This window comes from Ciconia boyciana, chromosome 2 (genome assembly GCF_034638445.1).
Source record: "Ciconia boyciana chromosome 2, ASM3463844v1, whole genome shotgun sequence".
NCBI lineage: Eukaryota > Metazoa > Chordata > Aves > Ciconiiformes > Ciconiidae > Ciconia > Ciconia boyciana.
The window spans coordinates 123,107,063-123,126,145 of record NC_132935.1 but is presented as its reverse complement, the minus strand read 5'-3'; the positions used below and the strand labels follow the sequence as shown (position 1 = coordinate 123,126,145).

General features: G+C 39.4%; 1 protein-coding gene across 1 annotated transcript in view; it reads right to left on the bottom strand.

Annotated features, from left to right (window-relative positions):
- Positions 1–764: 764 nt before the first annotated feature.
- The window catches only part of OSBPL10 (oxysterol binding protein like 10), a 122,940-nt gene continuing 104,621 nt past the window's right edge, over positions 765–19,083 (bottom strand). Inside the window, exons 8-12 of the mRNA XM_072853923.1 lie at positions 16,776–17,259; positions 7,877–8,063; positions 6,245–6,427; positions 4,520–4,673; positions 765–3,731 (exon numbers count right to left, since the gene is read on the bottom strand). Of these exons, the coding sequence (XP_072710024.1) occupies positions 3,687–3,731; positions 4,520–4,673; positions 6,245–6,427; positions 7,877–8,063; positions 16,776–17,259 (1,053 nt within the window). The 3' untranslated portion in view covers positions 765–3,686. The remainder of the gene's footprint in view (positions 3,732–4,519; positions 4,674–6,244; positions 6,428–7,876; positions 8,064–16,775; positions 17,260–19,083) is intronic.

Genomic DNA, 19,083 nt, shown 5'->3' with positions numbered 1-19,083 from the left:
AGAATAAATCATGTTTGGCTATGACTATAAACGTCTTTAATGTCTTTAAACCGAATGTATAAACTGGTCCAAGACATCGCCTTGAAGAAATGCAACGAAAGTCAAGGAACACGACTGGGTAGTGTTTCTTCTCCTATTTACAGCCAGTGTTGCTTTCTGTTTTGCATAAAAACCAAAGCGTTCTGGCAGGGTAGTTTCCAACACTGTGGATTAATGTTTAAAATAAACCAGAACTGCATTATCTAACACTTGAAAAATGTTGACCAGCATTCACAAAGCCTCTAAGCACATTTTCCCCCCCCTGCAAGTGTCCAATGCTGCAATAATTTAGAGTTGTATTTTAAGAGGTATCTAATCAAGGATTTCTGTTAATGACAAAGATTAAATGAAATATGATTTCAGAAACAAAGGAACACCTTAACCTATGTCCTTTTTATTTGTCAAAATAAGGCATACGTTCCCCAGCCTTTCCTAAAGCTGTGATGCTGCCCAGCCCTGTTTTCCCTGTGTAGTGCTGTCCAATTTCAACAAAAACTTACCTATACAGCATCTGGCAATATGAACAGGGCGGAAAACCCCCCCAACAAACCAGGATTCAGCTGGTAAGTCGCTTCTATCAGGACCGTGCAAACAGCTCACAGGTACCCTGAGTGTTGTACACCGCTCCTGGACATCTGAGTAACTGGTACCAGTTAACTAATGCTTCAATGGAAAGAGAAAGGGCATCCCACTACTAAATGAAACAAATCTTTTATTCATGAGCATTGTCATTTTTAAATTCACAAATTATGAAAGGAAGGCAAATCAGAAGAGACTGCCAGAGCATCTTTTAAATGATAAAGGTATAAATTTTCTTTCTGAACATTTATAATTTAAGAAAGGAAAAGGTTGCATAGGCTTTCTACAGGTGTGCACAAAAAAAAAAAAATCGAAGTACATGGAGGTTTTTACATTACAATTCAGAGTGTACATTGGCTACTCGAAAAGGAAAATATTTACTTGCAAGTCCAAGACAGCTATTGGAACAACCTACAGAATAAGGCTTATGAATATTTACTTTTCAGTCCTGTAAAATATACTGAACACATAACTATCAGAAAAATGAAATGACATTTGTGAATCTTGTTCTGGAATCTCTCGCTGATGGGATCTTTTCAGAAAGGACTTTGTATGTTTGCCTCTCCCAAGTTACTTTGGAAAATAAACAGCAGTAATGGCATCAGGGGATTCTTCACAGCATCAGAACAAAACCATTTATCAGAGCACAAGTGGAATGTTCTCGGCATGCAGAAACAACCAAACATGCAGACAGAAAAAAATCTTCAATAAATTACAAGCGTAAAATTATTCTAATTTCTCCTTAAAAGAACAGCTACAGCATCTTTGTAGCCTCGACGGTCACACCATCAAAGCTGAAAGAGGTCTACTCTTTCAGGAGCACAGGCCTGCATGCCTGACAGAGAGGTTTTCAATGGCTATTTTTAGTGAGTATGTGGCTTGTTCTTTGGTGTGTGAAAGTCAAAGTTCTGGGAGAATGTTCCACGTGTTTAGTTCTCCATTTTCGATTGTTCTCTGTGACGATACTACAAACTGTATGAATACTTCTAGTTCTAGTTACTTATCAGACTAACCTCTAGAACAAGAGTGGATCCATTAAAGTTAATTCTTGCAGGTGATAAAGTACACATTTTCCTGATGATACTTGGTAGTAGTTCAGTGATTACTATGACAGCATCATTTTGGCTTTTTTACAGAAAAACATCAACTATTCCTAAAAATAAGATTGTTTTCCTTTAAAAAAAAAAGTGTCAGTTACAAAACCAAGCTCATACAGTCCACATTTTTTTAAAAAATAGGATTTAAATCATTTATAACATGAATCTTTCTGATGTGCAAAAAAAGTACATACAAGCAGACAAAATAGCATTTAGGAGGAAAAGGAGCCACACCTTAATTAAATAGGGATCTGAAGTTCAAATGTAAAGATCTATTAAATATTATGTCCAAATGAACAACTAATGGCACGTTTCCTTGTGTACACACCTCTGTTTAGCCTTTTGAATTGCTCAAGAGATTCTAAAATCTACCGAAAAAATAATTACAAAACGCAGGACGCACAAGAACAGATATAAGCAGTGCTTTGACCTAAATATATTTGTGTAATATCTATAAAGCATAAGCTATTTTATTAAGAAAGCAGACAAAAGGCACAAAATTAATCAGTACTACAGAAAGGTAGGCATCCATGCTACTGTATGTTAGAAATATAGTGGTTTCTTTATGGGGCACTGAAAGCAGCACTGAGCAGAAGTCAGCACATTTTACATGTGCCTTTTGTTGTCGCTTCTCTCAAACCCCTTCACTTTCAACAAGTACGAACTAAAAAGCAACGAAGCTTTAACACACTTCTAGGATCCACTTTCTTAGTGTCACAGTGGTTACCTTACAAAGCAGGACCAAGCTACAGGATTGACCAGGGCAAAAGCAAAAGAAATCAAAATACAGGTCTGCTTGGAGCCTTAATACAGAAATAAGGGCTCTGACCAGATGAACTCTGTCTAATTTCCTAGAGCAGCGTACAGAACCCACCTCTCGGCTGGTGGGGAAGGCTGACGCCCGTCACAGCAACACAGCAGGACAGGACTCCTACCCAGCCTCACCCGCCTCAATGCACATCCCGACATTTTAGTGTGAACACATCAGCAGTGGTTTAACTTAAAAGGCAAGGCTGTGAACTGGGGTGTCTCAGGCACAGCCCAATGACGTGCTATGCCTCTCTTACGTGGGGGTGGAACGCTGAGGCAAGAGTGAGCTGGAACACCACAGCTACCTCTGCCAGAGGGATTTAGCAGAACATGTAACCCAAAAGCATTGGCATGACAGTAGCCAGAGAACATTACACAGCAAGATCAAAATTACCAGAGCAGCTGGCTCACTGGTGACCAGAAATCTATTAAACAGCTGGAAGTATGAACAAACAAAAAAGTGAGGACACAACGGGTTAGTGCGAACAAATGTTCTTGAGAAGGTATTGCTACTTCTTATAAGATGGCAGAAAATTCACACTCGTAAGTGACAGGAAACATGCTCTTAAATCAGCATCCCAAAGAGCGAGCGCGCTGTCAGTGTATCATTCTTATGTCAAAGTGAGTTACTCAATGACTGTTTAGACAGAATGACTGCCATTAAGTGACACGTCACATTTTAAGTGCAAAACATTTTTGGCAAAAGTGAAAAATAGAAAAACCTTAACCAGTACTAATAAAAAAGTATTTTCTTAAATACTATCATAGGGCCTGATCCTGCAAGCACACAACTCGGGGAACCCCAGCTGAGTCCAGCCAGAGTTCTATGCCCTAACACTTAAAGGAAAAGGTCTTTAAATCACTGTTAGTGTTTATACTTGTTTACATGTAGTGTAAATAATACACACACAAACACATACACACTGCGTGTATATATGTGTGTATATATGGATGTGTGCGGGTGTGTTTGTGTATCCATACACACAAAATGGCTCCAGAATAAACTTGAGCTTGTGGTTATTTTGAGATGCATCATTCACAGTATATAGCTTCTCGTTTGTATCTTCTGATGACAGGACCTATTCAATGACATCTTGAAGTTACATACTGTATCATTTTAATTCCTTTAAGGTAAAGTTATGAGGCAACTGCTCTATCCTATCAATGGGTCTTCCAGAGAGGATTCAAGTATAGCCAACCGTCGCCCTGCAAGAAAATTAGGGAGAGTTTACAAACTAGATTTATACACACTGGATCTGTGTATGTCTGCATAAAAGCTAAAATAATACTAATCAACACAAGAAACCATCGCTGTCATCTGAAAATTCTGTGCTTAATGAATTTACAGGTAATCTGGGCGGAAGGGAAAAAATTACAAGGGGGAAGAGAAGCAATGGGAAGATGCAACAGATGAACTGCTGGTTTAAATAGCTGCATATACCAGCTAACGTAACAACACAGTCACACAGTAAGTCCCTCAGTCAGTCTTATTTCCCTTCCCCCTTTCCTCTAAGAAAGGGCAAAGATGAACTTAGTAAAATCTGTTTAATTTCAAGCAGATGAAACCCAAGACTGCGTTTAAGATGTCCATGCTTACTTACATCGGACAAATATCCCTAGATCGTGTTCACTTTAGTGTGCTGAGATCAAGATTAGTAGGGGATGCGAGTATATTTGCAAATTTGCATTTGCAAATTAAGGTGTGGATTTTAAGGTAAAAAAACCATAGCTTTAAGTGCCTAACATTAGGTACCAAAAATTCAGGTTAAAATAAATCTAACCGAAGGAAAGTGAACAAGTTCACAATATGGACATGGAAAAATCCATTGCTCTTCTTTAAGCGCCAGACTCTGGCAAAAATAGAATTTAAAACAATCAGTGGTATACAACACCACTAGCCCATGGTAAAAACCACAGACCAATTCATTTGTACTAGCATCCTCTTGTATGCAGAAACACGCTATAGGGTCTTTAAAACAAGACAATGAAAGCACCTCTTTGGCAAAATATTTTGGTTTCCACAGCGTTGTAAGAGCCACGCGTTGCCTCTCCTCTGCTCGCTGTCTCTCTTCAAGGCGGTGCTTGTGTTCTGTTGCTGCATCAATATTACCTTCTTTCAGAGAATTGGTGACATGTTGCCAAAGGTGCCTGCATGATGGAGAAGGAGCACAAGCGACAGAGTGAGAACACTTCTGCCGCAGCTGAGTGCCTGGCTAGACAACAGTACGGTGAGAGGCAGACTGATGCCATGTTCTCCGTGCCATTTTTGCAAGCCACATAGCTTGTCAACCATCACTCTCCTAGGATATTAATTGCATTTGTGGACCAGACTTTCGGATTTGTCTAACTCCCAGTATTTTGCCATGCAAGTTAACTTTCTCAATAGCTTTTGTTCATGCTCCTGACTCTTCACAACCTGAGCTTTTTTCTCAAAGCAGATGGATTTCTTTTTATCATTTGCTCTTCACATTCTTTACTGATGATCCACCCCCAAATGAGATGCGTTTATTCCGCATTCATTTGCAGGTAAATTTTTGAATTATAAGGGAATGTTAGCCAAAAGCCAAGAGTACATTAAACTGGGACTCTGACTGTTCCCACCAGGTTACTAACAGAGGAATTGATGCACCGATTCTAGGGAGCCCTTCTGTGTCTGTGCTCTATATTTCCAGTTAACAATAATTATCAGTATATAACCAAACTTGTTTTTCACACAACTGACCACATTCAGATGCAATGCCTTCTCACACTATATGAGCCTAGCAGAAACTTTGCCCAGAAAAATACTGAGAAGAAATAGACTGCAGCTTTCACATATTTCCAGGGGTGTTTAAATGAGTTTCTGTTTGCAATCTGATAAACTGCATATCCTGCAGAAACACTGGATATTTGTAATTTGCTTACTAGTATCCAAAAAATACAATAAATACGCTGCAGAGCTACTGGTTTCCTTATTTACTCCAAGTTTTCAGTTCCTAAACTACAGGGGAAAAATGAGTTTGTGACAAGCAAGCATGTCTAGAAAGTAGGAAAATTATATCTGACCCTGCACAATGACTCAAGACACACCTTTGTACAATAAAGAGAACATATTTACAGATAATAAAATGAAGCTTAACTCATCCTCCAATAAAATGTTCCTAAATTCAATAAAAATATTGATTTTTCTGAAGATAAGCGTCAACAGTTATTGACAGGAAATAACAGAACAAGTTTTTTTTCTAATGTACCTAGTCAGAGTTAGGCATGTGATGTGGGTGCTGAGAGCCTTAAAACCATGTGTGTGTGTGTATTTATATCTCACATTGCATCACATTTTACATATTTTTATACATATATATATATTTTTTCTAAACTATATAAAACATGAAATTCCAGTGTAAATTATAAGATGCAACATTACTTGCAACAAACTGACTAATGTGACTACCATGTTACAATCACTCAAAAAAGCAGGTGAAAGCACTGCATTACCATTTTCCAAATGCTCATTAAAACGCATACAAGCATTTTCCCCCTCTAAAAAACTGATGTATACATCGCTATAATGTAATTTATGTTCCAAAGAACCAATACACAGCTTCAACTATTTGTGCCTAGATTAACATGCTGTAGGAAGCGAGGCATTTTTGAACCACACCATTTATAACTGCAGTTTTCTTCCCTGTTCTGTTCCCATCCGAGGTTCAGAAGCAGAACACTAATGCCTCTGCCCTTACCTTGATTCCAGTGGGCCTTGCTTTGCTATCGGCCTAATCTTTTTCCTGATAACAGGCAGTTTGTTAGTGTCAATCACTTTGGTTTCTCCGTTGCTGTAAGTAAATTCCAGTGTACCATTCCATTCTCCCTGTGCCTTGCATACAATGGTGTTAGTGGGATTGTGTTTCACTTCAGCTGTAACCCTAATTCAAGAGGGAAGAAAAAAAGACCACAAAAATAACTGATACCATTTATTATCAGCATATGGGAGCACTACCACAGCTAAGGCTACAAGCAGCTTTCTACAGATACAAAGTAATTTTTCAAGCAAAGTAGTGACGCTCTCTCCAAAAAGAAAGCCTCAACTCAAGAAAGCTCTGCTAACACAGCAATAGCTTTTGGACGACATTCTCCCAAAGTACAGCAGTAACCCAATTTAAAACTCTGATACTCAGCTCTAACACAGAACTGTTTACCTCATCAACCTGAAAAACAACTCCTGACATTCATGTGACATTTTCAGTACATGTTATTTTCACACCTGAACATAATGCTGTCAGATACCTATGTCAAAGACTTCAGGTACCTTTATTTTCTTCTTTAGCTCTGCAAGTTTACTTCTCAGCTGCTGAGAGGCAACGATTAAAGCTACCTCAGTGGTCCAAGAACTGGTCTGAGAGTGAGCAAAGTAGATAGGTAGGACTGGAAAACTGAAATGCAGGGAGAAGTTTCGTGTGTGTGTGTCTGAACATGCACACATGTGCTTCAGCAAGCCATGTCAAGTAATCTGTAAACCCAATTAAGTTTTTACATTATTAAACTAATACAGCACAATCTTCCCCAATTTTCACCCACCCTGATGGCATCGATTATTAATCTACACCTTTTCGAAAAACCCCTGTCAAAACAGCCCGTCTTGACATTTGCCTGAACACAATATTGATAATGGTTGACACACATATGGAAGAATAATTGGACCAACTGAAATAAACCAGAGGTAACCATGCAAAAGCACAGCCTTCTCATGGACACTGCTACAGTCCGCAGCAGAACAAGAAAGAGGTCTATGTATGTTAACGATTGGGTCATCAACTTGAGCATGGAAGTAAGACAGGAAGCTGTCTTGCACAGTGTCTCTTCACACCCTTAATAAAGGCGAACCAAAGACACATAAATAATATTTTCATCATCTGGAATTCCAGTGCAGAAGTGCAAGTCCCCAATAGGGAGCTACTGCTATGGGCAGCGACACTTTCACTTCTCTCCTCCTTACAGGAGCTTCACCAGGAATACCAGTTCATCTACAAGACTCGCACAGCACCAGGAGCTGGTGTAGCAGAAATACTGCCTTTTCTGCATAACATTTTTCTGATCATGCACTTACAGCAATTTTTACAAGCAACAAAGCCTGGAAGAATACATTCACTTTAGTTTAATGAGAGAAATACATCCAATTCAGTTAAACAATAAAAAAATGTATAACTACAATAAACTGTGCTCTAAAGCTGTAAGTCATCTCAGACACTAATAGGAAAAGAAATTCAGATAGCTGTCTATAAAATATTCCAACAGAAGAACCGAACAGATGCCCAAGAGTCTTTCCACTGAAATCCAGTAGCAGGTAAACAAGAATAAGACAGTCATTCCCGTACCTATGGACCTTCCCTCCGTAGAACGGCTTGGTGTGGAACGTGACCGTAGCAGAATAGCCCGTTCTGGCACAATTGATGTTGACTTTCCCTCCAAGCTCCACCCATGGGACAGTAAGTATCGAGCGAGCATAGGCACTAGGCAGGGTGAAAACATACTCTTCTTCATGTTCCATCAAGTAAAGAACACCTATGTAGGAAGAAGGTTGGAAGTGAAATGATAAAAGTTCATTGATAAGACCTGACAGTCACTGACCAATTACTGTCATCAAAATGTACTTCCACAGAGAGCACAACGTGCAGCTCGCCTTGAAGGAGGGTACCGTCTGCTAAGAAAAAAAGTCTGCACTCTGGAACAAATTTCTTCAAACAAACATTTTCAAAAGCACACAACTTGAATATGTACCCTGGGGTCCTCCATGGTACCAAACGGCTTATCAGAAAATCTGACTGGATTACTTATTTTCTGTTACTGACAAGCAATAAACTGTTAAAGCTGGAAAAAAACCCAACCAAACAAACATTTGCTTGCAAAAAGCCAAGCCATACTGAATATTCAGATGTTCACTCAGTGTCATAACATAATCTCTCTCCAGAAAAAATATGGGCATGGCCAAAGGACTCTTCAGTTCTCCATTCAATCAGACACAATCAGGTCCTCTCTGCTAATTTATTTTTGCTGGTGGGAGTGAAAGGCTCTCTAGGTCTGCCTGGGTGCAACTAGGAAACATGCTTAAGGAAGCCATCTAGAAATTTCCTCTAAGTTTGCTCCTTCATTTCCAAATGCCTGGTTTCCCACACAGCCTTTACAAAGTCTTGCATAATCAACAGGGGGCCACTGCTCTATAACCACCAAGACCAATGTCTCCACCATGCGGAGAAAATTACTGGCAATTCTACTTCATTCTGTAAAGGTTCCTCCACCCTCAGCATTATGGGGTTGTAACTAAAAACACCAACATGCAGCAGCAGTAATTTTTCAAGATTACTTGGAACTACAAAGAAAGTTGCATGTCTCATCAGATCTTCACTTCCTCTGGGGTTAAGGATACAGCTCTATCCCTACCACAGCTGTAGTTTGGTCTTCAGAATGATAAAGAACAGAACATAAGACCAGGTAAAAATCACCTTAAACCTTGCACACAGAATTAGATCATGCCAAGTATCGGTAGTATATTTTTGATTAGAGTTTTACACTCTTTTGTGTCCCATTTAATAACTGCCTAAAGGCAAAAATTACAGCTTTGAAAATAATTTTTCACAACAGGGATTGAAAATAACTCATCACAGGAAGCCCTTAGAACCCAGAAATATTGGGGGGGGGATCAGGAAAATGATCTTGACATAGTAATAGTATCTGTTTAGAAACAAGATGAGCCTGAGCCCATTTGCCTTCACCCTGGGGCAGATAGGGGAAGAACACATTGGCAGGGGTATTGATTAGTTTGTCTATCTGTTTAAGGGAATAACGACACTAATTTTGCAAAGTGATCTGACATGTAATGATGAAAAAGCACTAAACAGGAACAAGGCACTACTACCGCCAACATAAAAATATGCCCTTAACATTGTATGAAAACACAAACCTAAAAAACATTCAAAATGTAAAAGCACAGAGCTCTAACAAAATCATCATCTTAAATATTGGCTCCGATTAATAGAACTAAATGCAGGTACAGGAAGCTCTGCAGCTTGTCACTTCTGCCATCTGAAACTGTTCCACAGGAAAACATCTTTTGCAAACCAGAATAGTTTTATGCAGTTGTTCTCAAGACTTCTGCAACCTCAGCCTGCCAACAACGACACAGCCAGCGCCTTGGCCAGTCACAAGTTCTTCGTGTCACGTGCTGAACCCTCACCAGCCTGGAACAGCCAGGACATAGCTGGAACACACACACATTTTGCCTCAAGCTTTCTCGGCTCCATACCTGCAGGTAAAACCAAGCTGGACACACTGCAGGAAGGCTGAACTACCCAACTCACCCGGGACACACAGCCAGGAAGAACTTTTACTCAAAAAGATGACTCTGCTTATCAAAATCATGAAATGGATGCTATAATAACATTAAATTAATAAAGAGCAATCAAGAAGCTTTTTAACTAGATGATGATATTCAAAAAGGATCCAAGAAAGCTAATGGGTACTGATCAAACACAGAAAGAAAACCTGACAGTCTGCAGTTGGGCATTTTCCACACAGAGAACTACAACAGGTTTTAGACTCAAGTCAGTCAGCTTTCCTTTCTCCTTCTCTTCCCATTTATTCTCCACCTTCTTCATTATAGGCACGGGCAACAGACATGTAGCAGCAACCAGCTGCAGGAAATGGCCTGTGGTGCTACCACGAGATCACGTTTCCCCAGTCTTAATGGTCTAAGCACAGACACAATCCTCACGCAGTCAAAAAGCACAGTCCACCTGAAAGCATCAGCCTCCAACATGACAGTTTTGGGGTTTTGTTGTTGTGAGGTTTTTGTGTTGTTTTTTTTTGTTTTTTTTTCTTAAAAGACAAAAGGTCTAATAGCAGTACAGTGGGCAGGTGTGGTGCTCACTACTGAGGGAGAACCTCACTCTCACTGTATTTATGAACCATGCCTTCACATGAGCTTCTTCTCCAGAGCCTCCTACTTCCCTGGGCCCAGCCACCCTCCTCTGACAGTCACTTCATGTCCCCACGTGAGAGGAAACTACCATGATAAACACAATTTCCTTCTGGGTTAGTATAGGTTTGCTTTTGTCTCTCTGGTGGGATCGATAGCTTTTTTCCTCTATACTCGAGTGGAAGGGATGCAGAGCTCTAATGAACACTGCCAAGCACACTGAAAAGTGAACAGCAAATAACGGCAGTGACCTTCAGTGTAAATATTTAACCACCATAGCACATTCGATATTAAAAACTGAACCCAGCTCTCTTGGCAGTACTTTTAGCACCTGGTAGCATATTTTTTAATTCCTTAAACACCTGAATAAATACATTTTTAATGAAGTGCTATCTCACTTGAAATATTACTCCAGCTCAATAATTATAATCTAAAAAAGAATAAAGGGAAGATTTGAAATATCCACAACTTGATACTACTTTCAGTATTAAGGTGACTGTTAGTTTTGCATTCCATTGTTTGCAGAGTCCACATGCAAAACATCGTTTAACTGAAGCACCATGAAGACTGTAGCTGCACCACCATGTCTGAACTGAGACCCATGCTCTCTTAGGGAAAAGGAAGCCAAAATGACACTAAAAGTCAATGTTTGTAACCTCTACCACAATTTGAATTCATGCCCTACCCTGCCGAGTATAAATCTTGAGAAATTAAAGGCAGAAAAACTAAAATCTAACAGTTATTTTTAAAAGCATTGTGTACTCTTAACATCTGCTTTATAAGTATCATTACATTTTGACTGATCTTTAAAAATATCTGCTGGAAAATACACAGGCTATTTTTCTTCCCTTGCTTCCCCACTGTAAGGGTTTATTAATTTTTAGTTTAAAAATGGCTATAAATAAATATACAGGAAAAGTTGCAGAAGATTCTCCTATTTTCAGTAACGTTTCTTCCTCTCGCATCAAAGAATTCTTTTGGAAACTGCAAATTCCTTTAAAAAAAATCTTAACTATTTATAGGCAGCTATTATGCATGGAAGAATGCACCAGATAAGTACTCTGGGAGGAACAGTGGATTTAGTAATCTAGTTTATTAGAAAAAAATCCCACAGAGGAGAAGGCTGAATTTTTTATAAACAAGTGCGGAATTTTGAAATTCCCCCTTGAAATGTCCTCAACACCATTCACTCCTGCTTTTGACTAAGGCAACGTATTCACAGTCATGCTCCTTTCCACAACTCCTCAGCCTGCATTAAAGGAAGCGATGTTCGCGGCATATAATTTTCCCTGTTTGACTATGACATGTCCCTCACTGATGCTGCAGCTTTGTGAATTGATTTTCCAGTAACACATATTGATGAAATACCCAGAGGAGACTCTGGATCAATAAGCTGCAGAAGAGGCATATGAAATTTAATGTTTCCCACCGATTGTATGGAGATCAATCTGAACAAATGGGACTTGGGACACAAACGGCCTAGGGCAGTTTCCTAATTTAACAGGCTCTTCATCCTGTCTGCATTATTCTTAACACGGCACAAACAGGAGTAAGTTACATATGGGATGAACCCCACACGGGTGTAGTGCATCACCAGCCACACAGATTCACACGGGAAAACGTGAGATGCCAGAACCAGGCTCTTATCGTCTCATAAACGTTCCAGCAAGCTGTGCTGCACTGCTCATTCTCCAAAGACTGGAGCCATTTGCTAAATTAAGTAATGAGTGCCATGCCATATGGAAACTGTTCTGAAACCACTGGGCTAAAAAATATTAATACAAAAATTAGTAGTAGGGAACCATTTAGGTAGCTCTAGTTGCATGGAGTAGTCAATCTTTGGGACTGGTAAATTAAAAAGTCGCTAATGCCTCAGGAATAGAAATTATAGACCTGTACATCTATAAACACATACACATACATATATTTGAACAAAAAAAAAAAAAAAAGAGAAAAAATATTCATTGCTTTCATTTAGATTTACCCTGGAAAGAGCACTGAACCATTTCCCGACCTATCAAATCTTTTCAAGGTTGATTTCAATTTAAAAAATAATTTTTGGAAGCCTATACCTCACTAGTTTTTAAAACATTTAAAACAGCAGGAGTGAAAACACAAGACATAACTAGCCACTTGACAATACAGAGCAATCCACTTAAACTTACTTTATGCTCTCTGCAAAATTATCCCGTGAATCAAAGGTGATGCTTTTTGTTGGATTTTGCTGCTTTAGAACAAAACCCAAGAGCAGAAAAGGAACACGCACAGCCCACACTGAGGTGTGCTCACCACAGCCTTTTCCACTAAAGCATCCTTATCCTACAACCAGTATCTTTTTGAAGATTTTTTGGACCACATAAAAAACATTAAATATTTATATTGACTCTCCCATCCCTTGCTAATTTAAATCTTAATGTGATCCTATTCTTTACACTCCTCCCTCACTCTCTCATTAGTAAATAATTAACATTAACCAGAATTGGGGACTATGCACGCAACATGAATTCTTTTATGCAAAATACCCTCTCTTCTATTCAGGGTAGCTTTCTCATGAGGAAACTCAATGCTGACTGTTCTGAAGAATGGGGGTTTTGTTATATAGTGAAGTTGAGACATTTCATTAGCTAAACCAGATTTAGACCCCTCATAATCACAGATGAAGGGCTAGCACGTAAAACAGCTTCTCACACAGATTTCCAGCAGTGCTTTCCTACTCGTTCTGCATCTCTGCAACTGATACTTACTTTGAATCAACAAACAAAATTCACAGACAGAAAAAAAAAACCTACCTTAGTCCTTGAGATGCAACTCTGAGATGCAACATACACTAAAAATTGTACAATTAAGACACTGAGCTGTAGCCTTTGTATGACAGGACCATACTGTCCTCAAATCCCCTAATTCTTATAGAAGTCTTTGTACTTCCATGACATCCTATTTCAGCATATCCACCGCTGCTTCTAACAACAAAGCATAAAAAGCAACATGCTCTATACATCTAAAGACATTGTGACAAGTGAAAAAAATATGCTTCAAAAGCACCACAGAAACATTATTGGCATATTCCTTACACAATGTAGGTCCAAAAATTCAGTACTACTGTATTTCTGTAAATAGCCAACTGCAGTAGAAAAAGCTTCATTGAATTGTTTGAAGGCCACCCACAAAACTATTCAGTAGAGAGCAAATTTCAAAACAAATCATAGGTTTTTGTATTCAACACTAAGGTCACAACTAAGTTACAGGGCAAACAAAACTGTTCCAATAAATATCTGAACTACAACAAGATGGTCACTTCCTACCACTGAATTATCCAAAACATTAATTGCAGCTCTCATGCTCTGTTTGGAAGAAATTTTTTTTTCCCACATACATCAAATAGTACTGAATGAATGCACAGTATAATGAAAACTCTGTACCAATATCGGGATGATTTAAATGAAGTCTCAGAATGGACAAAGGTATATTAGAAATATCAAGGAAACTGCCTTTCAAGTGGCATCATGCAGAATCTAAAATCTGATCTAACAAAAAGTCAAAAGGCACCCACATGTACGTAAGCAAACTCCAGCAACAGCCAAAAAAAAAGGTACGACTGCTCATAATAGGAAAAAAAAAAATGAGGAAGGGACAAGACAAAAAAAAATCAACAATAATACATGATTACTTTGGTCATCCAGTGCATGGTAGCAAAAAAAAGAAACAAACAAAATCCAGGGATTTCTATGATTCACGAGACGTCACTTTGTCTCTTATCAAAAGCAGGATCAGTCATGCTTCAGTCATTTCTGAGAAGCCCGCTTAATCTGGTTTTAACAGTTTAAAATAAGATTCTACAACTTTACCAGCCAACCTTGTTGTCAGAAAGCTTCTCCTAAGTACGTAGAAACTAAAGTTAGCTATCTTAACTACCTTCATATACCTTCTGACTAACAGCGTGTCTTACCTCAGTCTACTCTTTGCTAGACTAACTCACCCGATCTGAAATGCTGCAATGCATAAAATGTCCTTGAATACCACGAAAATTCTCCAAATTATATTTCACACTAAAAGATTATTAGGCTCTGCATTACCAGACATACAAATACAGGCATAGTTTTTCCACATTGTAAGTCCAGCGGCTAGTTTTTCTTGGTTCAGCAATCTATTCCCCACTACTCACACTGACCTCAATCTAATACGGAATTTATACTTATGCAGCACATGAGAAAGAAACGTCTGCAGTAGATTCTAATTTTTGCACAGCTTGACAAATCTACACACCAACTTCATTAGGAAGACTTTCCTGTGACTAAAATAAATTTAAGAAAAATGAAGAAAGTGTAGTTTCAAGTGAAGAAACCGCACTGCAAAGCAAACATTTTAAACTGAGGCTGTCAGGTTTAGGCTGGCTGTTTTCAGATGGTAGAAAAGCTTCAGTGGTACAACTTCTTGCTGCCTATTACCAGTCCTCAACACGCACAGAAATGCTTGGGCTGCACTGGAGTTTCTCTGTCACTTCCCAGAAATGTTGTCACCATGAAGCTGCATACTTCTGCACTGCTTACATGAACAAAAAAGACAAATGATAACTATAAACTGGTAAACCCAAACTTCCTCCCAAAATGCCCATCACAAAGACAACAGCAAACCTTGCAATAAAAGGGTTCACCACTGCAGATGTTCCCCAAAGCCTGCCTCCACTCCTGGGATATGTCCAGGATCATGAAGGGGGAAAAAAAAAAAAAAGGGGGGGGGGGGGGGGGGGGAGGTTAGGGGAGAACTTATTCTCACAAACATTAAACAATCCTTAGGGTAGGGAAGTGGTTAATTCCTAGACCCTTTCTCTCTCAAAACTGGAACACATCAGGATTTTGAAGTCTTAAACAATCCTCACAGTAGACAGCCCCAATCCCAGGGAACTGTGTGCGCTAACAGCAACAAAAAGAAATTTCCCTACTCCTACATAATCATAAGTGACTTTGTGTTTAATTTTGTTTCCATTAAATAGCTCCCTTCACTGAGAAAAACAGTACTAGAAACAAATATGTACTGGAAAAATGCAGCAAGTGAAACCAATGACTCAGGCTGGCAGTAGTACAGTCAGGAGACAGACAGAAGGACCGACTTCCCTTCTGACACTCCCTTCCCAACTTCCTTAACTCCGTATTAAAAGCAAAATACCTAAATCATAGGAAGAAGGAAACAGCCGTGCTGTTACAGACTTTAACTATCACAACAATATCAAATCCAGTAGTAAGGAAGTTTCATGGCTCTCCTACAAAAAAGAGAATATATTGCTATCAGGAAAGAAGCTACTGTAGCCCTTTCGTCTGTTTGAGTTTTTTCTTTAGATCTAGTTAGTAGAAATAGCAGAACATATCTGTATGTTTTCACCATAATTGTTTTGTTGTTATTAATAAACAAAACCAAATCACTACATTTCCCACTCTACTTTTTTACTACTTTAATATCATAGTATTTAACATAATGATGACAAAAAGCAGCATTTACTGTAAGTTGTCCTGGTGCTTCTGAGACCACAGTCTAAAAATCAGTTAAGACAAAACACTAAAAACCATACACAGGAAATTACCCTCAAATGGCAAATGGGACTGACTAAATTGCTTAGAAACATTAAATCGATACATTAGCAGTCAGTAACGATACTGGTACAGGTGTGTTTATCTGTTCAGCTCATCCATTAAGAATTTGTTATGATTCCCTGTATTTCTGAATTAATGTTGAGCAATGACTTACCACAAAGCAGACTGTATATGTATGATATAGCAAATCAGGATTTACACGTTGACTACATGACTCGCTATAAAGCTTGAGATAATACACTAACTTTGTAAACACTACAGAAACCATGATTCTTTGCAGAAACTATGAAAAAAGAATGTTAGGCTTAAGTAAAAACATGTTTTTTTTCCTATTGCTTTGCTCCAGTTGTGAAACTGTCCCATACTGAATCACCTATTACTTTAAAAGTGAGCAAGACAAAAATGTTCTTACAGAATATACTGTCAATAGCCATTTGCTTCTACAATTTAACATTTGATTGTACTTCAGCTATAATTAATAGCCTCACATAAATATAAGCACACATTTATATACATAATGTGTCTCTCGCGTTCTGTCTGGACAGGAAAAAAGTTATATGAACCCTACAGTTTTAATTCCAAACTTCATAAAAGCAAATAGACACAAGGTTCAAATGAAAGGTCAGAGGGAGAGCAAGCAGGAAAATATCAGGATTTCTGTTGTGTTGACACCCACAACATTACCCCAAAAAACCAAGATAAAAGCACATTTCTTACCTTCACCTACCATAGAAACACCTATTGACATGCCCATAAACTTGCTTTTGGTCCATACGTGAGCGTTCACACACATTTTCTTCTCTTTGCATTCACAGTAAAAGCAAGATACTGGTGGATGATGGGATACTTGTTCAGCTACAAACCTCAGCTTGTAGCAGGTGGACTGGTCCTGGCCAAATTCCTTGGTTGGGTCCTTAGAAACCATGGAGGCACCGTTAGTTCTGAATGCTTTCACTTTATCTTTAGGCACATCCCACGAGCAATGAAACGTTTCACCAATTATAGGGTTATAGGGCTTCTTGGCAACCGCTCCCTTTCGGCCTTCATGAAAAGCTGTTAGATAATACTCCACAAAGCAGATAATTCTTTCCTCAGGAGTGGCTCCAGCTGCAATTGACAAAAACAGGTCTGGATGGGCCATGAAATTTGCATACATCTCCAGCAGGGATCTTTTCTCCAAAATAAATGTTGGAAGCACTACCTGTATGCAAAGCAGACAAAGGCAGATATGATTTCCCCATGATCATACTACCACGGTGGAAGAGGGGGGAGAACAGTTAAGACAGCTGCAATTCTGACCCTGCCAAGTTTTGGGACAGCGTATTTTCCTTCCCTGACACAGCAATTTCATTTTCTTTGCAATGTAAATAATGAGCAAAGGAAAAAGCAGCGGCCTTGATAGCCATGCAGGCTGCTTCCTATTTCCTTATGATTCTCAACAGCAGCTCACACAACAGGGATGGGCTGTTCCACTCACGTGGAAATCTACCTTTTCCTCTCCCCTGAGTTAACAAACCAACCATTGTTCTCCTTGTTTACAGGACATAAAAACATACTTTGATGTAAATTAATTTACATCAAATATCAACAAACCCAACTGATCATAACCCTCCAAAAAGGGAGGGACACACCCTCCCAAACCACTAGAAGATTACTATTTTATATAAACATATACATCACCAACATGTAAGTGGTGGAGAGTGTAAGGTGTGCATCTACCCATTCTGTCAGGCATCTGGGCTCCCAGTTTCACTCCTGGGCCCTTGACCACCCACTGCATACGTGGTTGTCAAGCCACGTGGGGGTCCCTTCCAGCCTCTTAACAAACCAAGCCAACTAGATCCAACCAAAACCAAACCTCAGGTGTGTTTCCAAGGATAAAACCATGCCATGATCTCCTCCCAAGAGGCAGGACACCACTCCAGGTTTGACTCCCTCTGCCCTACACTGTCACTGTACGTGTCATATCCCCTCCCATCTCCCAGGCCAAATCCCTTGCCACCTCTAGGCTCTCATGTCGCCTCCAGACACACAGCACATCCCTTCAGTTTGAGATCGTACCATACTACTGTGGTGGGCCCTTACATGCCTTCACCTTATTTCAGACAAGCTGAAACAAACAAAAACTGCACAAACTGTTACTTTAATATCCTGGGACTACAGATGCTCCAGGGGCCCAGAAAAAATCTGAGACTGAGCACTAGGCAGTCTGCACTGGAGGAAGCCAGCCCCGAGTGATTTGGATGCAGTCTCAAGTGGCTCATCTAGCAACACAGATGTTGCTAAAGTCACCCACTTAGGAATAACACTTTGTTAAAAGTTTTCAGTGAAACATCCTGGAGTGCACTACAAGACAGACAAGGGCTACAGGACCTAAAATAATTTATTTCTCTCCATTCCTTCTCCCTCATCCTCCACACCTTGTGCGGAACCATCCCAGGGGAGCTCAGAGGTTGCTCCTGCAGGACCAACAAGGAACTTCTGGCACACACAAATCTGTCTGGAGCCAAAGTGGCTCAATAATGCCAGATGCAGACCAACAGCTGTCCCCTATTAACGCAGTTGTTCTGCTTTTCTCTTTAATTCTTCATTGCATTTACTTTTGCCCTTTCCCAAAAGCAAGGGTTATTTACAGCAGGCAGGGAGCCACCCTTCAAACACACACATTTGCTTTCCCCTCTGCCGCCCCAGCTTGCTATTCTAAGTGGGACCAAAGCACAGTCCAGTCCTTTTGGATCCCATGGATAATGAAATAGAAGCTGTCAAACTTTTATTCATCGTTTAGTTCTTTTCAAAGAAAACTTGTAAACATGAAAAAAATTCCAGTCACAACGGCTCAAACGCAGTCTTAACACCTACACAGTCAACTGCAAAAAAAACCAGATCACCACTCTGGTAACATACATGCTTATTCACTCTCTCTTCTGTATATTATTTACACACATATAGTCTTTTATAGGCTAATAATTTTTACAAGTTTAGATATAAATCAAGCAAAGTTCCATCTGTAATATTCCTCTGACGC